We start from the raw sequence: 22,050 nt of genomic DNA on the forward strand, positions 1-22,050 counted from the left end.
TGACAGAGTGGTTTCTCAGTGGAACAGGCTTCCTCGGGAGGTGGTGGGTTAGACTCTTTGGAGATTTCTAAACAGAGGCTGGAGAGCCATCTGACCGAGAGGCTGATTCTGTGGAGGTTCAAGGGAGTGGCAGGTTGCAGTCGATGAGGGAGAGGGTTGGGAGTGTCCTGCATTTTGTGGGGGGTTGGACTAGATGACCCAGGAGGTCCCTTCCAACTCTGTTATTCTATGATTCTATGAAATGGGATATCGGGACATGACTTCATATGGCGTTTAGCTAGGAGTAGCTGCGGTTAATATGACCTTCTACTCTGTCCAAGAGACAAGTATTTGCTTATATGAAGTCTGTCTGAAGCACTAATAATTGGTCCCTTGACAAAGCCAGCAGGCGAAACGCGTCAGGATTTATATGAAGTAAGAATTAAAAAACATCCCAAACTGAAGAGAGGCGACTCTATTTGGATTTATTATTGCCATATTGGTGTCCCAGTGCATCTGTACGATTTCATATTTGTTCTCACAGTCAGCAGATCCAGCAAGATTGTTGCCGGATCAGCTGGTGTCCCAAAAATCAGGGGCTCGATCATGGACTTTTGCTGTGGAAATAGTCAGTACTACTAGAGAGTCAGCTTGGTGTAGTGGTTAGGCATACAGACTTCTAATCTGGCATGCCGGGTTTGATTCCCCGCTCCTCCTCCACATGCAGCCAGCTGGGTGACCTTGGGCTCGCCACGGCACTGATAAAGCTGTTCTGACCGAGCAGGGATATCAGGGCTCTCTCAGCCTCACCCACCCCACAGGGTGTCTGTTGTGTGGAGAGGAAAGGGAAGGCGATTGGAAGCTGCTTTGAGACTCCTTCAGGTAGAGAAAAGCGGCATATAAGAACCAACTCTTCTTCTTCTTCTTCAGTAATCTCAGGGCTCTCTCAGCCTCCCCTCCCTCACAGGGTGTCTGTTGTGGGGAGAGGAAAAGGAAGGCGACTGTAAGCCACTTTGAGACTCCTTTGGGTAGAGAAAAGTGGCTTATAAGAACAATCTCTTCTTCTTCTTCTTCAGTAATCTCAGGGCTCTCTCAGCCTCCCCTCCCTCACAGGGTGTCTGTTGTGGGGAGAGGAAAGGGAAGGCGAATGTAAGCCACTTTGAGACTCCTTTGGGTAGAGAAAAGTGGCTTATAAGAACCATCTCTTCTTCTTCAGTAATCTCAGGGCTCTCTCAGCCTCCCCTCCCTCACAGGGTGTCTGTTGTGGGGAGAGGAAGGGGAAGGCGACTGTAAGCCGCTTTGAGACTCCTTCAGGTAGAGAAAAGTGGCCTATAAGAACCAACTCTTCTTCTCCAGTAATTTCAGGGCTTCATCACTGCAGGATGTGGGGGCGGCTAAAAGCATAGACAGCTTCAGGAGGGGATTGGAGGAACATCCAGAGCAGAGGCCAATCGATGGCTCTTGGCCATAAGATGAAATGCTAGATGAAATGCTCTTTCTGGGGCAGGGATGCTCTTGATGCTTGGGGGGGGGAGGAGGCACAGTGGGCAGGCTTCTGGAGTTCTGACCCTGCTGGTGGACCTTCTGATAGCCCCTGAGTTTTGACTTTTGTGTGACTCAGAGTGACACAGTGTCCTGCGTACTGCACTGGGTTGGCCTAGATGACTCAGGAGGTCCCAACTCTATGATTTTATGGAATGGATGGGCCACTGGCCTGATCCAGTATGTCTGGGGCAGTGATGGTGTCTTTTCTTGATGCTATGAAGGCAAGAGTGGGAGGGCTTCTGAAGTTCTGGCCCTGCCGGTGGACCTCCTGATGGCCCCTGGGTTTTGGCCACTGTGTGGCACAAAGCGTTAGACTGCATGGGCCACTGGCCTGATTCAACATGGCTTCTCTTCTGTTCTCATGAGTCCACCCTCCTTCATCCCCTCGGTTGGTTTGTCCATCTGTCTCTGCCTCCTCCTCTCGTCCTTCTCCCTCTCTGCTCTCTGGTTTCTCTCAGGCACCCCCTGTCCGTCATCCGCTGATGTCCGCCTCTCGTTGCCTTCCCCTTCTGGGCACCTCCCCTCACTTGCCCCGCCTTCCATTCTCTGCCAGCAGCCATTTTTGTTCATTTCCAAGGACCAAGGCACTGGAATCTCCTGGGGGAAGTGCTTTGTCCTTTTAAAAAGAGACCCTCACAGGAGAGAAGATTCCATCGGAGGCTGCATGTCCAGAACAGTGTGGAAAGTAGTCGGAATCAGAATTTAGCAATTGCCTAGGATGATAGGAGCTACAGAGTTAGGGTGACTAGAAGCACCCAGCACTGGAAACTGAGCTAGCGTGGTGTCGTGGTTAACAGCTACGGCCTCTAATCTGGAGAACTGGGTTTGTTTCCTTACTCCTCCTCTACATGCAGCCTGCTGGGTGACCCTGGGCCAGTCACAGTCCTGTTAGGTCTGTTCTCCCAGAGCTCTCTCAGCCTCTCCTACTTCACAGATGATTGTAAGCCGCTTTGAGACTCCTTCGGGTAGTGAAAAGTGGGGTACAAATCTGACATTTCTGTTCTTCTGACAATGGAGACTTTAGTTCCCTGGTCGTTCGAAACCAAACTGATGTCTTTTGATAGCAGGATGCCAGACTAGATGGACGTGGCCTAATCCCACAGGGTAATTCTCATGTCTCAGAAGAAGGGAATTCCATAACTGTGGCACAACCAAATGTTCTGTTTATATGGATGGAGGTATAATTGCCACTGGTTGAACGTGGAAGTCATACTGGAAAATAAGAAAGGGTTGTCTTGCCTAGGAGCTGGCAATCTTAGCTTGGACTCGCATCCCCACCTCCTAGAAATATGGAATTATACAGCTGGAAGGGATCTCCAGGGTCATCTAGTCCAACCCCCTGCAGAATGCTCTGGTCTCCTGTGAGGTACCCAAAAGGCCTTTTCAAGAAGAAGGGATTTCCCCCCCCCATTGATTTGGGACAAGGCAAAGGCTGCAGGAAGCACCAGAAACAGTTGCTTAGCAACCAGTAGGCTTCAAGTGGTCCCCATAGTTCAGTGGTAGAGCATCCACTTGGCATGCAGAAGTTCTTTGGTTTAGTCCCTGGCCACGTTCATATGAAGGATCAGATACAACACATTGTTAAAGGTCTTGACCTGAGACCCTGGAGTGTAGGTAGGAGTGATCCTGAACTGAGCAGGAGGTTGGACTAGATGACATCTGTGGCCCCTTCCAACTCCAGGATTCTCTATTATGGGGTGTGCTGAAATTATACCTGAAATAAGCTGTTTCAGGTTAGCTTGTGGACACCCAAAACCATTCTGGGAATGTCATACACCATGAAAATTAATCTGGTGGGATTTCGAGGACGTTTTGGGATCTGGGGGTGCACAGAAGCGGGGGATGGTGAGAGAAGAAGCTCTCCTGAGAAAGAGGGAAGAGGGAAGGGAACAGACAGATCTTTGCATTATAAAAGGGAAAAAGCCAAACTGACCTTGAATTTGGGTTTTTATACCCCCACTTTCCTCAACACGGTGTAGAATTGCCTCCCCTTCCTTTCCCCACAACAGACACCCTGTGAGGTGGAGGTGGACACCGAGAGAGCTCTGACAGAACTGTTCTGTGAGAACAGCTCTAACAGGATTGTGACTAGCTGAAGGTCACCCAGCTGGCTGCATGTGGAGGAGGAGGAGCGGGGAATGAAACCCGGCTCTCCGAACCAGAAGCGGCCACTCCTTCCTCTCCCCACAACAGACAACCTGCGAGGTGGGGGTGGACCACGAGAGAGCCCTGACAGAACTGCTCTACGAGAACAGCTCTCAAGGACTAGCCCAAGGTCATCCAGCTGGCTGCAAGTGCAGGAGCCGGGGGATCAAGCCCAGGTCACCAGATTAGAAGCCGCCGCTGTGAACCACCACATCTCACTGGCTCGCCCCCAAATCACTGCAGACTCGTCCGATCTAAGGGGTGCCATTAAACTAACCTGTCCTGCGCTCCCCTGACGCTCTTCTCTTTGGGGTCACTCTGGGATGAGCCTGTGCATGCCCCCCCTGTCTGAGAATACCACCTTCTACCCCACCACCCCTCGTAGAGAAGAGTCCCGTCCATGAGCTGGCCGGGGAGGTTCTCCGCCCATATCTGTGTTATCTTTATCCCCCATTTCCTGAAACTGATCTGTCACGGCCTCGGTCCTTTTCCAGGGGGCAGAGACCAGGAAGCGTTCCCCGACGCTCAGCAGCCAGTTCAAGCGGTCTCTGGAGCTGCTGATGCGGACACTGAGCGTCTGCCAGCCCTTCTTCGTCCGATGCATCAAGCCCAACGAGTACAAGAAGCCGATGGTGAGTCCAGTTTCGGGGGTTTTCTGTCCTCGGCCTGGGTTGGTGGTGGTTGTTTTTAACAGAGGCAGCTCCTAGAGCTCACAACGGCAGCTAGAGATCTGTTCTTGCTCTGCAAGAATCTTGTTCCTTTCTAGAGATGCTCATTAGCGGCACTCCGGGAGGGAAACCTAGAAGGTTTGCTTAGGGAGAAAGGTGATTAACGGTGGATGCGGAGTGAGGGTTTCTTGTGCTGTGCCGGAAACGGAGCAGATTGAGATAGATTGAGATGGGAAGCAGCAGAATAAAATTTAAGACTGACAAAGTTTAATTCTGAATCTAAGGCCAGCAATGTTTAGTTCTGTAAGAGCGACAAGTTTAATTCCGTAAGAGCAACAAGTTTAATTCTTTAAGACCGACAAAATTGAATTCTGAATATAAGGCCAGCAATGTTTAGTTCTGTAAGAGCGACAAGTTTAGTTCCGTAAGACCAACAAGTTTAATTCTTTAAGACCAACCAAGTTCAATTCTGAATATGAGGCCAACAAAGTTTAATTCTAGACTCAAGTGGGTTACCATGTTGGTCTGAAGTAGCCCAGCAAAAACAGAGTCCAGTGGCACCTTGAAGACCAACAAAGATTTAGTCAAGGTGTAAGCTTTCGAGTGCAGGCACTCTTCCTTGGACTAATGGGCAACCATCATAACAATGGAGATATAAGGCAAAAGCTAATTATGGTAAATTAGCAATTAGTCTGAGGAAGAGTGCTTGCACTCGAAAGATCGCGCCTTGAATAAATCTTTGTTGGTCTTAAAGGTGCCACCGGACTCTGATTTTAAGTCTGTAAGACCGACAGGTTTAATTCTTCAAGACTGACAGAGTTCAATTCCAGTTATAAGGCCAACAAAGTTTAATTCTTTAAGACCGACAAAGTCTAATTCAGGATATAAACTTAAGACTGACAAAATTTAATTCTGGATATAAATTTTAAGACGGGCAAAATTGAATTCTGGATATTGACATGAAAGCGTATGCCCAGAATTAAACTTTCTCTGTCTTAAAGGTGACACTGGATTCAAACCTCGTTGTAGGGAGAGGAAAGGAAAAGTGATGGTAAGCCAATTTGGCACTCCTTAGGGACAAGAAAAGCTGGGTATAAAACCAGAAAGCTGGATGCCTTTCCCAAATTGGCTCCCAGTTGCCTTTCCCTTCCTCTCCCTATAGCAACAGTGGCCCCATGAAGATCCCCAATTTGGGATATAAGCTTTCATGGGGATGCCCATGAAAGCCTATATCCAAAATTAAACTTGGGGGGCATTAAAGGTGTGATGGAACTCAAACGCTGTTTTACAGCAGATAGAACTTTTTGTCACCTCCCAAAGTAGAACTAAAAGGCTGTGACTCAGTGGAAGAGCCTTTGTTTTGCATGCATGAGATCACAGGTTCGATCCCTGGCATCTCCAGTCTAGAGGACCGGGACAGGAGATGATGGGAAAGACCTCAGCCTGAGACCCTGGAGAGCCATGGAGATGGGCTGTGGCTCAGTGGCAGAGCATCTGCTTGGCATGCAGAAGGTCCCCAGTTCAATCCCTGGCATCTCCAGTTAAAAAGAACAGGGCAAGAGGTGATGAGAAAGACCTTGACCTGGGACCATGAAGAGCTCCTGCCATTCTGCATAAACGGTACTTAATGACCAAGATTCAGAACCAGTCAAGGGCATCTCCGTGTGTGTTCATCGTGTCTGCAAAGGAGTTGATGGGCAACAGATTCAGGACAGGCAAAGGGAAGTACTGGTAATTTTACCTATTCCTCATTTATTTCCTTCATTTGCACCCTGCCTTTCTGTGCATTGGGAACCCAAAACGGCTTACGTCCCTCTCTTCTCTTCCGTTTTATTCTCACAACAATCTTGTGAGAAAGGTTAGCCAGATTCCATGGCCCTAGTTGGGATTCGAACCTGGGTTTCTCAGGTCCTGGGCCCAAGCTGCACACATTGGATAATGCGTTTTCAATGCACTTCAGAAGTAGATCTCCCAGATTAGCTCAGGAAAACAGCATATAAGAACCAACTCTTCTTCTTCTTCCTCCTCCTCCTCCTCTTCTCCTTCTCCTTCTCCTTCTCCTTCTCCTTCTCCTTCTCCTTCTCCTTCTCCTTCTCCTTCTCCTTCTCCTTCTCCTCCTCCTCCTCCTCCTCCTCCTCTTCTTCTTCTTCTTCTTCTTCTTCTTCTTCTTCTTCTTCTTCTTCTCCTTCTCCTTCTCCTTCTCCTTCTCCTTCTCCTCCTCCTTCTCCTCCTCCTCCTCCTCCTCCTCTTCTTCTTCTTCTTCTTCTTCTTCTTCTTCTTCTTCTTCTTCTTCTTCTTCTAGTCCAAGAACAGGAAGGCATTGATCACTGTTACCCAAACTTTACAGGGGAATGTCGTTGACCACTAGATGAGCAAAAATATTGGACTAGATGGATTAGGTTGTTTTTTATACCCCACTTTTCACTACCCCAAGGACTCTCAAAGTGGCTTACAATTGCCCTGCCTTCCTTTCCCCACAACAGACACCCTGTGAGGAAGGTGAGGTTGAGAGAGCCCTGAGAGAACTGCTTTGTGAGAACAGGTCTACACAGGACTGTGATGAGCCCAAGGTCACCCAGCTGGCTGCATGTGGAGAAGCAGGGAAGGAAACCCCATCAGAAGCCTCTGCTCTTAATCGCTACACTAAGCTGGCTTTTCGGAAAGAGGTCATGGCTCAGTGGCGGAGAATCTGCTTTACATGCATTGTACCCCACTGAGGTCTCCCCCTTCCCCCACAAGCTCAATTCCCAAATCTCTAGGGTTTTCTCAACCTGGATCAGGTAACCCTACCTTACATCCCCCACCATTGTCCAGGAGGGACCTGGTCACCCAATGCTTTGACTCTGCTCTCGAGCACGATAATTTTGCAGTTTCATTGCCGTGCGGTATTGTGCGTTTCCCCCATAGCTGTGAACTCTGACCTGTCCTCTGAAACCTTAAACACGCATAACGCCTAAAGGAGGGGTCGGCTACTAAGCTAGGGCATGGACGGCGCACGTAAATAGGACAAAAACATCTTGTTTTCCTGGGATTTTCTGCCGGAGCTCAGAAAAGAGGGCTGATGGCAGGAAAAGGAAACCGGATTGCAGGAAACCAGAGGGCAGCGGAAAGATCGTTTACCGTGGGGATTCTTTGCACAGGCAAAAAAATTGAACAGAAAGAGAGAAAGGAAAAGCTTAAGTATGATGTTTTCCTCTGCTTTTGTTCACGTGTTTTATTAGGGAGTGACTCTGCCTGGCGCGCTTGTTTTCTGGAGCAGCTGAACTGTGACAACATCTTTAAAAACAAGAAGTTAGGCTTGTCAGTTCTGGGTTTGGGAAAGAGCTGGAGACTTTGGGGGTGGAGCCAGGAGAGGGCGGGATTTGGGGTGGGGAGGAGCCTCGATGGAGTGTAATGCTACGGAGTCCACCCTCTAAAGAGCCAGCTTGGTGTAGTGGTTAGGAGTGTGGACTTCTAATCTGGGGAGCCGGGTTTGATTCCCCGCTCCCTCACATGCAGCCAGCTGGGTGACCTTGGGCTAGTCACAGCACTGATAAAGCTGTTCTGACCGGGCAGTGATATCAGCGCTCTCTCAGCCTCATCCACCCCACAGGGTGTCTGTTGTGGGGAGAGAAAAGGGAAGGCGATTGGAAGCCACTTTGAGACTCGTTCAGGTAGGGAAAAGTGGCATATAAGAACCAACTCTTCTTCTTCTCCAGTAATATCAGGGCTCTCTCAGCCTCACCCACCTCACAGGGCGTCTGTTGTGGGGAGAGGGAAGGGAAGGCGATTGGAAGCCACTTTGAGACTCCTTTGGGTAGGGAAAAGTGGCATATAAGAACCAACTCTTCTTCTTCTTCAGTAATATCAGGGCTCTCTCAGCCTCACCCACCTCTCAGGGTGTCTGTTGTGGGGAGATAAAAGCAGCATATAAGAACCATCCCTATGTCCCCAAAGGCTGAGAAATCTAAACATTATTAGAAAAATGGACAGTGCTAAACAAAGTAAATTAAAAACAGTAGATCTCGTCTTCAGGCAGCAGCTGGACAGATCCTTATCCCAGATGCTTAAGGCTGATCGTAAATTGGGCCGGGGTGGGGTGGGTCTAGATCAGGGGTAGTCAACCTGTGGTCCTCCAGATGTCCATGGACTACAATTCCCATGAGCCCCTGCCAGCATTTGCTGGCAGGGGCTCATGGGAATTGTAGTCCATGGGCATCTGGAGGACCACAGGTTGACTACCCCTGGTCTAGATGGCCTGAATCCCACTCTAGGATTCCCTGACATGGGTAGTCCCTACCGGGAGATGGGAAATGTCTGCTTTTCTTTACAGTTTTCTAAAACATTTTTTAAAAAATTAACCAGTTTTCTAATTCGACCCTCTCTAAGACGTTAGCAGTTTAGCAGATGCTTAACGGTCTTCCATCGTAGGTAAGTTTGTAGTTTTCCACTTCTGAGCAAACAAGAGTCAGGCAGCTACGATCATATCCATAAACAAAGTTCCACGGTTATTTTCAAGGTCTTTGTCCATCAAGCACCACAGAAATACTTCTGGTCTCTTCTGCAAATTAATTTCTAAGATCTTTTGCGCGCAGGCAAAAGTTCATGTCCAAAATTTTCCTGCTCTGCCCTCTCCGCAGTTATTTGACCGGGAACTCTGCGTCCGGCAGCTGAGATATTCTGGGATGATGGAGACCATTCGCATCCGCAGGGCTGGCTACCCCATCCGCTATACCTTTGTCGAATTTGTGGACAGGTACCGGGTTCTAATGCCGGGGGTCAAGCCGGCATATAAACAGGTATTCCTTTTTTATGTTTTTACTTCCTTTATCTTTGCCCTTTCTCGTTGAGCCGATTACAGGACATTAGTACTGCAGGTAGACAGCGTAAGGACACCAGATGCAATACGATTAGGATTACAAGATTAGAGGACAATAGGAACAGCTAACTGCCTAGGGGAAGGTGTTCTATAAACAGTGCATTTTTGTGTGCCCAGGTTGCTTCTGATGTACGGTAACCCTATGAATTAACAGCCTCGCTCAGGTCTTGCAGACGGAGGGCTGTGGTATCCTGGAGTGAGTCGAGTAGCTCAGTCAGAGTAGTTCAGCAGTGGAATAGGCTGCCTAAGGAGGTGGTGAGCTCCCCCTCCCTGGCAGTCTTCAAGCAAAGGTTGGAGACACACTTTTCTTGGATGCTTTAGGATGCTTCGGGCTGATCCTGCGTTGAGCAGGGGGTTGGACTAGATGGCCTGTGTGGCCCCTTCCAACTCTGTGATTCTGTGATTCTGTGACCCGTCTCATGTTGGGGGTCTTCCTTTTTCCTGCTGCCTTCCACTTCCCCCAGCATTCGAAGAAAGTTGAAATTCCAGTGGCACCTTCAAGACCAACACATACACACTTCTGATTTATTGACATTGACCTATTGAGTTATTGATGATGGTGATGATGTTGTTGTTGTTGTTTGATTTATTTCCCACCACTTCCAAAGCCGGCTCGTGGCGGGTTACAAAGTCCGATAAAACCCATTAAAACCCCCATGAAAAGACATTGTTGTTGTTAGTTGCGAAGTCATGTCCGACCCATCACGACCCCATGGACAATGATCCTCCGGGCCTTCCTGTCCTCTACCATTCCCCGGAGTCCATTTAAGTTTGCATTAACTTTATATAACGCCACTCCCGAAACCGGCTTGGGGCCGTGAGAAACATAACACAAATTACACAACATTAAAACCTATAAAATCATTAATCCAGTCAATTCACCATAAAACCAGATCACATTTCTTTAAAAGCCAACGAATCTCTAATAATTACCAGTTGGTATTTTTGTTTCCAGGGGAGGATTTGTTTCGGGGGTGGGGGGTGCATCGTAGATGTTACTAGATTTTTTCCCTGAACTGTATGGCCCAGGCTAGCCTGATCTCATCAGATCTCAACACCTAAACAAGATCAGCCCTGTTTAATAATTGAATGGAAGACCGCCAAGCCTCACCAGGCTTGCTACGCAGGGGCAGGTAGTGGCAAACCCACCCCTCTTTTTCCCTGACCTGGACGGCACAAGCTCACCTGACCTCAGCAGCTCTGGGAACCTAAGCAAGGTCAGCCCTGCTTAGTATTTGGATGGGAGACCAGCAAGGAAGGCCAGGGTTGCTACGCAGAGACAACGACAACCACCACTGTTACTCTCCTGCCTTGAAACCCCTGTGGGGTTGCCATACGTTGGTTGCAATTTGACAACAACTATCGGTCACATCAAATCATCGATGTATCGTTGAGCTGGAGAGGCTAAATTGGCACTGCTGTACACACAGAGAGAAATGTCGAGCCAGGGTGGAATATGCCAATTCTCTGAACCTGGGCAGATTGTGAGTGGGTGGGCAGAAGGGATGGTGTTGGGGCTTGGCTCTTGAGGTCATTTCTTGCATGCTCAGGAAATACTGATTGTCAATTTGGGGTCGGGAGGCAAATTTCCTCCAGGCCAGACTGGCCAGGGATTTTGGTTCGGGGGGGGGGGCATAATGAACTGAGGCCACTGAGGGTGGACAGGTACTTGTCAATTTCCTGCATTCAGCAGGGGGTTGGACTAGATGACCCTGGAGGTCCCTTCTACCTCCATGATTATATGATCCTAAGAATTTATTCATCGATCAATAATTATAAATTAAATAAAAGCTTGCATGGCAGAGATCGTTGCCAGCACTTGAGCCTAAGTTATCCATCTAATAAAGACAAGAGTGAGCTGTAATTCGCAGGAAGTGTTAGCCAAAATCCCTACAAATCTCTTTGCGTCCTTAGGGGGACCTACGTGGGACGTGCCAGCGCATTGCAGAAGCCGTCTTGGGTAAGGATGACGACTGGCAAATTGGCAAGACCAAGATTTTCCTGAAGGTAAGAAAGCCATTCGTTGTTAAAACCTGCTGTGTCCCGACATTAGGAAACACATCCTTATAATTACTTATATACCCCATTTTTTTCTGCAGTTAATTTTTTTTTAATTAAGCAGTAATTCAGAAGATTTACAGAAATGTTACAGAAATAAAGACATTACAAGTAATGTAGACATTCATCCCAGTGTTCTTGGAAAACGTCCAGCAGTCCGTGGTTGACCAGGTCTGTCAGCTTAGCCGTTGCTGCTAGTTCTCAGAAATTCATGCGCCATTTATCCATGTGAGGCTCTCGCTGTCGCTTCCAGGCTGTAGCGATGGTTAATCTTGCTGCCGCTGTTGCATGAAAGAAAAATTCTGCACCCTGTATTTTTAATCATGCAGAGCATTCCCCCCTCATAGCAGCCATGGCATCTTTTCTTTCAAGACCGTCATGAAAACGCCTTTTTTGCACGCATAAACACTACTTTGTATTTGATCAGCTCCCCTGTACCATCTTAGAAGTAGAAGAAGAAGAGTTCTTATATGCTGCTTTACTCAGTCTCAAAGCGGCTTACTATCCCCCTTCCTTGTCTCTCCCCACAACAGACACCCTGTGAGGGAGGGGAGGCTGTGAGAGCCCTGAGATTACTGAAGAAGAAGAAGAGCTGGTTCTTATATGCCGCTTTTCTCTCCCCGAAGGAGTCTCAAAGCGGCCTACAGTAGCCTTCCCTTTCCTCTCCCCACAACAGACACCCTGTGAGGGAGGGGAGGCTGTGAGAGCCCTGAGATTACTGAAGGAGAAGAAGAGTTGGTTCTTATATGCCGCTTTTCTCTACCCGAAGGAGGCTCAAAGCGGCTTACATTTGTCTTCCCTTCTTCTCCCCACAACAGACGCCCTGTGAGGGAGGGGAGGCTGAGAGAGCCCTGATATTCCTGCTCGGTCAGAACAGCTTTCTCAGTGCTTTCTCCTAACCACTACATCAGTGGTTTGGCGCAGACCCTCCGACCTCTGCTATGACAACATTACACCAGCAGAAATTAATTTATTCATTCCCTCAGAGGAAAGATCATAGTGATTTCTGTGTGCCCCACAGAAATTTCTTATTGAGGAATCTGTGTCCATGAACTACAATTCCCATGAGGTCCTGCCAGTAGCATGTGCCAAAGTGGGAGGGAGACTACCAAGGAAGGCTCTGTAGAGGAAGGCAAGAGCCAACCACCTCTGCTTCTCACTTGCCTTGGAGGCCCTTTGCTGGGTTCACCATAAATTGGAAGCTAAGAAGGGTCAGTCCCCGGAAGGGTGACCACCAAGGAAGGCTCTGCAGAGGAAGGAAAATGCCAACCACCTCTCTCATTTGCCTTGAAAGCCCCTTGCTGAGGTCACCATAAGTTGGAAGTTAAATAGAGCTAGTACTTGGAAGGAAGACCACCAAGAAGGACTCTGGAGAGGAAGGCAACGGCCAACCACCTCTGTTTCTCCCTTGCCTTTTGGCTATTTGACTCATCTTGTCATCCCCACCTAGGACTTCCAGAGAAACCGTCTATGGTTCCTCAAGGAGGTGACACCTCCTTGTGCTCCCAGAGAAATCATCTTCTTCAGGAGAGTTTCGGACCGTCAGAGCGGTTCCTCATTGGAACAGGCTTCCTCAGGAGGTGGTGGGTTCTCCATCTTTGGAGATTTTTAAACAGAGGCTAGATAGGTATCTGACAGAGAGGCTGATTCTGTGAAGGTTCAAGGAGGTGGCAGGTGACAGTGGATGAGCGAGAAGGTTGTGAGTGTCCTGCACAGTGCAGGGGGTTGGACTAGATGACCCAGGAGGTCCCTTCCAACTCTAGGATTCTACGAGACCAGATTTATCATTTCTTCTTGTTCCCAGAATAATCCCTGGGTGTGTTTTTAAACGCACCTCTCATCTCTTTCTTAGACAGCAGTTTAGAACTCCATGCTGGTAAGCCTTATCAGAGCCATGCAGCTGCCCAAACAGGAAATCGGGAAATGCGCAGTTCAAAAGGCCATTCCTGAGTGTGCTGAAACATAATTGGGTTGGAAAAGAAAGCCAAGTAGAGGGCAGAGGGGGGAAGACTCTTAATTCAAAGCTCCTGGCATCTGAGAACTTCTTTATCTGAATTAAGATTCGGAGGCTTGGAAAAAAATGTATTTTTACATTGTGAAAGTGTAAGAATTCAGGTCAACCCAGCCGTGCCTCTGGGAGTTTCGTATTCTTAGCTCCTAGCTGTATGAGCATCTGCTTCAGGTTATACTGAGGGATTTCTTCTCCCGTGTGACATTTCTCTAATCCAAAACACTCCAGTGGAGATCCTGTTGGGCACATCGGGCATACAATATCTCTCGAAATGCCAGCCTGCAGAATTCTGGGAGATTTGGAAGGTGGAGAACGTTGTGCTGGAGTTTGGAGAGGACGTGGCCTCACTTTCAGGTGACCCTCTAGGAATGTCCCCTAACCTGTATGGTTAAAGACCATAGAGACACAGGGAAATTCCTAGAGCGTCAAAATGGAAGCCATTTCTCTCTCCTTCCTTGACTCCTTGAGGGTAAGGAGGGGGATTGGGGCCGAGGGCAGGCCAGGCAAATAGCAAGCCTATCCGTTTCCATACCCAGACGTGTCTCTAAGACATGGGTCAAAAGTCATTTTACTTCTTCCTGTTTCGACATCCTGTTGGAAAGACAGGAGTTGGCCAATGCTTCTTTTTTGAAAATTCAAAAAGATCCCACATTGGGTTTGCCAAACATGGAATCAAGACATTTGTTGAGATTTGGGGGTGGAGCTTGGAGAAAGTGGGGGGTGGGGAAGGGGTGGGGCCTCAGTGGGGAATAATACCATAGAGTCCACCCTCCCAGAGCAGCCATTTTCTTGTTGCTTCCTCCCTGCCACTCAACCAGTAGCAGGTGTGGCCAAACTGTGGCTCTCCACGTATCCATGGACTACAATTCCCATAAGCCCCTACCAGCTATTGGGAATTGTAGACCACATGCTGAATGGGGGAAGGATTCATATTTTTATTGTCCACCATCTTGTTATGCCATGTTATTACTTTATTCTGTTGTGCTTTAAGGGGTATTTTAGGGCAGGGGTAGTCAACCTGTGGTCCTCCAGATGTCCATGGACTACAATTCCCATGAGCCCCTGCCAGCGAATGCTGGCAGGGGCTTGTGGGAATTGTAGTCCATGGACATCTGGACGGCCACAGTTTGACTACCCCTGCTCTAGAGGAAACATTCTGTCTGGGGCAATGGGAACTGTAGTCCATGGACATCTGGAAGACCTCAGGTTGACTACCCCTGTTTTAGGGGATTTTATTGTATTTTACTGATTTTGTAAACCACCGTGAGACATTGGAGAGCAGCGGTGTATAAATATAAAAGTGAATGAATGAATGAATGAATGAATGAATGAATGAATGAATGAATGAATACAGACACCTTGAGAGCCACCGTTTGGCTTCCCCTGATCTATAGGATAACTCACCATGTTGTTCCCCCCCCCTCCCCCAGGATCACCACGATATGCTGCTGGAGATCGAGAGGGACAAGGCCATCACGGACAAAGTGATCCTCATCCAGAAAGTGGTCCGCGGATTTAAGGACAGGTAGGAGGGAAGAGTGCAGTGCAGCAAATCCCCTTGGGGGGAGTTGACCGGCTCTTGCTCGGATTTCTTGACACGGCAAGGCTGTTGCAGACCAAGTGGATTTGTGAGGTAGGCCTGAGGACAATGGGTGGTTGGAGCAGTGGAGTTATGCCCTAGCAAGGTGGGACAGTGAGAGATACACTGTGGGGAAGACGTAGCCTTCAGTGCTGCACAGCTGTTACATTACAAACTTTAAAAAAAAATCCGTATCTTGTACAGGGGTCCCCAATGTGGTGCCTACGGGCACCACAGCACCTGCAGGCACCTTTTCCAGCACCCACCAAGTCTTCTTAGGAGGGAGGGCAGGTAAAGCTTTTGCCCAGCAAATCTGATTGATTAGTGGAGATCTGATTGGATGTGCTAATTTTTTTAAATGTCGTTTTAGCAGCAGTTGCCATGGATCCACATTGTGTGACTGAATTCAAGCTGTGGCAGCCATTTTGTAACTGGCGCTGCTTCCTGTGGGAGCGATTTTGTAGCAGCCATGTTGTGGCCACGCCCACTATGCCTTGTCAGAATTGCAGATGGCGCCGCAAGCTCAAAAAAGTTGGAGTCCCCTGATCTTTGGAAATTTTTAAACAGAGGCTAGATAGACATCTGACGGAGAGGTTGATTCTGTGAAGGCAAAGGGGTGGCTGGTTACAGTAGATGTGAGTGTCCTGCAAAGTGCAGGGGGTTGGACTAGATGACCCATGAGGTCCCTTCCAACTCTAGGATTCCATGATAGAGCAAATGCTTGTTTGTATCTCCATGACACCATTTTCAGTCCTTCTAGGACCGGTTAGGCAGAAAGAAAAGCCTGAAACACAGGGGTGGCTAAACTGTGCTTCTCCCGATGTCCATAGACTACAGTTCCCATAAGCACATGCTGGCAGGGGCTCATGGGAATTGCAGTCCATGGACATCGGGAGAGCTGCCGTTTGGCCACCTCGGTACAGAAGAAGAAGAGCTGTCCTTTTTGTACCCTGCATTTTTTCCTACCTGAAGGAGTCTCAGACCAGCTGAAAATCGCCTTCCCTACCTCTCCTCACAACAGACCCACTGTGAAGTAGGCGGGACTGAGAGAGTTCTGAGAGAACTGCTCTGTGAGAACAGCTCTAACAGGACCATGACTAGCCCAAGGTCACCCAGCAGGCTGCATGTAGAGGAGTGGGGAATCCCGAGATTAGAGGTCATCTCTTAACCACTGCACCATGCTGATGTATAGGGAGCAAAAATTGCTCCATCCGTCTACTGAAATCCATGAAAGAATTAGGACTCTTTCCCCGTCAGCTCTTCGAAAGGAAGCCCAAGAGGCTTACGACAATCTCTTTCCAGGTCCAATTTCCTGAAAGTGAAGAATGCCGTTCTGCTGATTCAGCGAAACTGGAGGGGGCACAATTGCCGGCGAAATTATGGCGCAGTAAGTACACCTGTTTGCTTCTACAACCGGAATTTGGCTTGCAGACAGCCATTCAGGTTAGAGTCGCTAACACCAGCATAGTTTATTCTGGGAGATTTTGGGGAGGGCAGAATTTCGGAGCAAGAGGGAGTGCAGCAGAGATGTCATTCCATACAGTCCACCCTCTAAACCTGGCAGTTCCTCCCGAGTAGCCTTTCTCAACTTTTTTTACCCTCAAGAAACCCCTGAAATATTCTTCAGGCTTCAAGAAACCCCAGAACTGGAGTGATCGTGCAGGATATGGGTGGGAAGCAGAGCTGTGGACACGCCCACCTGGGGCCCCTCCCCTCCCCACCTCCTCCAGGCCCATTTTGGGAGGGACGGGCGGGTTGACATGACCATGACCATATATGGTCCTATATCCCGATAAATGTTTAACAAATTTTAAAAATACATAAAAATAATTACCTCTCATCCATTTGAGAAACCCTTCCAGGGCTATCAAGAAACCTCAGGGTTTCACGAAACGCCGGCTGAGAAAGCCTGCTCCAGATAGACTCTGGAGGCCTCACTTCAAGAAGATCGTAGATAAAATTGAAAGAGTACAGAGGAGAGCGACGAAGATGACCAAGCCCTATGAAGATAGGTTGAGGGACTTGGGAATGTTCAGCCTGGAGAAAAGGAGGCTGAGAGGGGACATGATAGCCCTCTTTAAGTATTTGAAAGGTCGTCACTTGGAGGAGGGCAGGAGGCTGTTTCCGTTTGCTGCAGAGGAGAGGACACGTAGTAATGGGTTTAAACTACAAATACAACGATATAGGCTAGATATCAGGAAAACATTTCACAGTCAGAGTAGTTCAGCAGTGGAATAGGCTGCCTAAGGAGGTGGTGAGCTCCCCCCCACTGGCAGTCTTCAAGCAAAGGTTGGAGACACACTTTTCTTGGATGCTTTAGGATGGTTAGGGCTGATCCTGCGTAGAGCAGGGGGTTGGACTAGATGGCCTCTATGGCCCCTTCCAACTCTATGATTCTATGATTCTATGATTCTATAAGATGTGTTGTAATTCCAGAGAAATTGCCAGGTTGGCAGTCCTAATTCAAATGCAATTCAAACTGTTGGGTTCATCGCATTGCTCTTCCCTCCACGACCGCCCTGGATATCTGGCTGGTCTCCCAGCCTGCCTTGCAGCAAGCAAGGAGCCAAGGCACAAGCCGAATTCTAATCAAGGCATTCATGTTTGTGTGCCTCATGAAACCATAATTCGGAATAACTGTAGCAAACAAATCGGCTTCCAACCATGATTCCCCGTTCCTGGGTTGGCGTATCCTAAAACCAACCCAAGGCAGGGGAATAGCCTGTGTTCAGAAAGCTGTGGTAACCCTAGTTCTGTGGAACCGTGCTTTCATGTGACATTTGAACCAAATAGTGTGCCTGTCGAACCAAATAGCGTGCATGTTTAGCACGCGTGTTTCAGACCTGGGTTTGGAACAAAACTGTGGCAGTTCTGGTTGTGTGAAGGCAGAACTGCCTCCATTGTGTATAAAACGGGGGAAGAGATTTGAAAATGAAATAGGGTACAGGGAGGAGAGGTATGGGGTTCTTGTCCCAGGCATGGCTTCCATCCCCAGGTGCTGTTTCCCAAACAGAATGACAGAATCCTAGAGTTGGAAGGGGCCATAGAGGCCATCTAGTCTAACCCCCTGCTCAACGCAGGATCAGCCCAAAACACCCGTCTCTGAAACAGGTTCTTTTCAGGACTAAAAGTTAAAGGTAAAGGTATCCCCTGGTCATGTCTGGCCTTTGGGGTGATGCCCTCCAGCGTTTTCATGGCAGACTCAATACGGGGTGGTTTGACAGTGCCTTCCCCAGTCATTACCGTTTACCCCCCAGCAGCAAGCTGGGTACTCATTTGACTGACCTCGGAAGGATGGAAGGCTGAGTCAACCTTGAGCCGGCTGTTGGGATTGAACTCCCAGCCTCATGGGCGGAGCTTTCAGACTGCGTGTCTGCTGCCTTACCACTCTGCGCCACAAGAGGCTACATCATCAAAATATTTCCTGGAGAGAGGAACTGAGAAGAAGAAAACTGATGGCCTGTATGGCCCCTTCAAAATCTATATTTCTACGAGTCTATGATTATCAAACATATAGATCATTGACTATGTGATCTATAGATCATGGACATATAGATCATAGACTATATGATCCTTATGGAATCATAAGGAGTCTCACTCCCCATCTCCACCCCAGCTTACAGTGCTGGTCCTCTTTCCCCTGCTCTCTCCATTTAGAAGAAGAAGAAGAAGAGTTGGTTCTTATATGCCGCTTTTCCCTACCCAAAGGAGGCTCAAAGCGGTTTACAATCGCCTTCCATTTCCTCTCCCCACAACAGACACCCTGTGAGGTGGGTGAGGCTGAGAGAGCCCTGATATCACTGCCCGGTCAGAACAGTTTTATCAGTGCTGTGACTAGCCCAAGGTCACCCAGCTGGCTGCATGTGGGGGAATGCAGAATCAAACCCCACATGCCAGATTAGAATTCCGCACTCCTAACCACTACACCAAACTGGCTCTCCACTTACCACTTATAGATTGTCGATGACCTTGAACTATAATTAAACATAACTAGTATTTCCACTTGCTGTTTTCCCTTTTCCCTGCTCCCTTCCTTTCCTGCAACCACCCAAGGTTTGTCAAAACTTCTCCCTTATCTATGCATGGCCCCATTGTCCAGGTTTATCGGTCCTCACTCAAGGGCCTGCTGAGTTCAGATATAATGATGCTGGCTTTTAGATGCACAAATAATCTTGGAAAAAAAATGAATGCCGTTTACAAAAAACATCACACAAAAACACTCCAGAGGACGAAACAAAAAAGGGCACAAAAGCGAAAGCTTTTAGATTTAATTCATGCTGCTGAGATCCGTCATCGTCATGAGGATAGTCGGGGAGAACTTGCTAAAGGTTCTGAAGTTTGATAACGTCCCTCCTGTGAGTGACTCACATCCATAATCTCTTTTCCTCCTACAGATGAGGATCGGTTTCCTGCGGCTGCAAGCTCTCTACCGTTCCCGCAAGCTCCACAGGCAGTACTACATGGCCCGCAAGCGCATCATTGAGTTCCAAGCGAGATGTCGGGGCTTCTTGGTGCGCCGGGCTTTCCGCCATCGCCTCTGGGCCGTCTTCACCATCCAGGCGTACGCCAGGGGCATGATCGCTCGACGCCTGTTCCGGCGCTTGAAGGGCGAGGTAGGCGTCCCAAGAGTTGGCCAAACAGCCAGATTTTTAAGTCTCTCTCACCAGTTATTGGGTCTGAGTACTACTGGTGAATTTCCTGCATTCCGCAGGGGGTTGGGCTAGATGACCCTAGAGGTCCCTTCCAACTCTGTGTTTCTGTGGTGCCGCAGTTGGGAAGAATAGACATGCGATCTTTCCTTACAGGCTTTGTTTTGAATACTATGGGACACAGGGAGCGGCTAAGAAATTGAATGAATGAATGAATGAATGAATGAGAGAGAGAGAGAGAGAGAGAGAGAGAGAGAGAGAGAGAGAGAGAGAGAGAGAGAGAGAGAGAGAGAGAGAGAGAGAGAAAGAAAGAGAGAAAGAAAGAAAGAAAGAAAGAAAGAAAGAAAGAAAGAAAGAAAGAAAGAAAGAAAGAAAGAAAGAAAGAAAGAAAGAAAGAAAGAAAGAAAGAAAGAAATGGATAACAAACAGGTTAAAAATTAGCAGCAACCGTCCTTCCGAAGAACATCGATTGAGATTATCCCCAAAGTCTGAGTGGTCCAAGGGTAAATAGATGAAAGGATAGATGGGCAGATGGATGGTGGGACCATAAATAGGTAGATGGATAGCCATTGGACTCCATTTTCTATAAGAATCTAATATCGATCTGGTGTACATATGTCAGTTTTGCCATCAACCCATATCCCGTCCATTTATTTATGCTGTCTGCAAGATCTGGTAAGGATTCTTTCTTTCCCCGCCGTGACGCATAGAGTATTGCATAGTCACTCAAGACTGTATAGGCCAGCGGTGCTCAATCTTCCTAATGCCGCAACCCTTTAATCCAGTTCCTCCTGTTGTGGAGATTCCCAACCATAAAATTATGCCAGTGTTTTTTCACAGAAATTAAACCAAAACTGACCGATGGCGTGAAGATCCCTTGTTCAGGATTGCATATAAATTGGTTTTTTCTGGGGTTTCTCAGTTCAGTCCTGCCTCTTGTCCCACCATGCCGATCTCGCTCTTTTCCGCTGCTCCAGACAGACGAACACTCTCTCTCTATCTACCCTGCAAGGCTGTTGTGTGGATGGCCCCCCCACCGGCCAAGCTGCTTGCCCTGCCGTGACCCCTGCGAAAGGGTCATTCGACCCCCAAAGGAGTCCTGACCCCCAGGTTGAGAACCACTGGCATACAATCTCGACTGCCCTGTCGTTCCATTCAGAATTGTGTAACTGATCCGCTGAACGGTGTGCTGCCACTGACTTTCACAACTGTTTTCCATACCGCATCAATGGTCCGGTCACGTTGTGTTGTTTGCGTTCGTCTTCCCAGTACCGCCGCCGCCTGGAAGCGGAAAAACTACGGCTAATGGAAGAGGAACGGCTCCGGAAGGAAATGAGCGCGAAGAAAGCCAAAGAGGAAGCCGAGAAGAAACACCAAGTAAGTCGAAAACTTCCCTTTCCGTCTTTGGCAAACTAGTTTTCCGTCGTTATGGTCAATTCAAACCCAGTTCATGCAAGACGAGAGCGACGTTGGACGGTGACTCTCTGTTCTGGTCCTTCCCCTGCTCTGGTAAAGTTTGTCACAAGAAACGGTGTGGACTGGACAAATTATTTATTTTATTCATTGATTTAGGTACCGCCCCTCTCGGATTTGTCATCTAGGGGCGCTGCACCAGAGTTACTTATAAAATAATAAAAAAACCACAGTGAGATCAATGAACATTAAAACCAACAATGCATTTTAAAACACGATTTAAAACGTTATCAGCGCCGGTAGTTGTGCCTGAGACGGGAATGGTGTTAGCTATTTCTGAGTTTGACTAAGCAGGGGAGGGGGGACAGGAGGAAGACTCTGAATATAGATGGTGGAACTTCTTGACTGGCCTCAACCATAGGCCCGGCGGAAGAGCCACATCTTGAAGGCTCGGCGGAACTTGGCAAGTTCGGTCAGGGCCCTGATCTCCCCGGGGAGCTCATTTCACTGGTCTCGTTCAACAAAATTAATTTTCTCCCAAATTACATGGATTCTCTTCCACGGTTAGTGCCATGGGGTATCTTCAATGGTGAATTGCCATTTTTCTGCTGGACGGCTCAGCCCGACCCAATCCTGTCTGCAGGAACTCAGCAGGCCGATATTTGAATGGAAGAACGCCAAGGAATTCTGGGGTAGCCACACAGATCACCAACCACAGATCTTAGTCTCTTGCCTTGAAAATCATAGAACCATAGAGTTGGAAGGGCCATAGAGGCCATCTAGTCCAACCCCCTGCTCAACGCAGGATCAGCCCTAAGCATCCTAAAGCATCCAAGAATCATAGAATCATAGAATCATAGAGTTGGAAGGGGCCATACAGGCCATCTAGTCCAACCCCCTGCTCAACGCAGGATCAGCCCTAAGCATCCTAAAGCATCCAAGAAAAGTGTGCATCCAACCTTTGCTTGAAGACTGCCAGTGAAGACTGCCACCACCTCCTTAGGCAGCCTATTCCAAAATCCTACAGCAGGGGTGGCCAAACTGCGGTTCTCCGGATGTCCGCGGACTACAATTCCCAGGCTGGCAAGGGCTTATGGGAACTGTAGTCCATGGACGTTTGGAGAGGCAGGGCTAGCTTGACCACC

The 22,050-nt window shown here is 48.3% G+C and overlaps 1 protein-coding gene across 6 annotated transcripts in view; it reads left to right on the plus strand.

Annotated features, from left to right (window-relative positions):
- MYO7A (myosin VIIA) overlaps window positions 1–22,050 on the plus strand; it is a 125,093-nt gene that overhangs the window by 63,943 nt on the left and 39,100 nt on the right. For all 6 annotated transcript variants that reach the window (XM_077341258.1, XM_077341259.1, XM_077341257.1 and 3 more), the window contains 7 exons: window positions 4,164–4,301; window positions 8,957–9,115; window positions 11,110–11,202; window positions 14,695–14,789; window positions 16,146–16,230; window positions 19,238–19,456; window positions 20,762–20,869. In XM_077341258.1, coding sequence (XP_077197373.1) covers window positions 4,164–4,301; window positions 8,957–9,115; window positions 11,110–11,202; window positions 14,695–14,789; window positions 16,146–16,230; window positions 19,238–19,456; window positions 20,762–20,869 — 897 coding nt within the window. The remainder of the gene's footprint in view (window positions 1–4,163; window positions 4,302–8,956; window positions 9,116–11,109; window positions 11,203–14,694; window positions 14,790–16,145; window positions 16,231–19,237; window positions 19,457–20,761; window positions 20,870–22,050) is intronic.

This window comes from Paroedura picta, chromosome 6 (genome assembly GCF_049243985.1).
Source record: "Paroedura picta isolate Pp20150507F chromosome 6, Ppicta_v3.0, whole genome shotgun sequence".
Lineage (NCBI taxonomy): Eukaryota > Metazoa > Chordata > Lepidosauria > Squamata > Gekkonidae > Paroedura > Paroedura picta.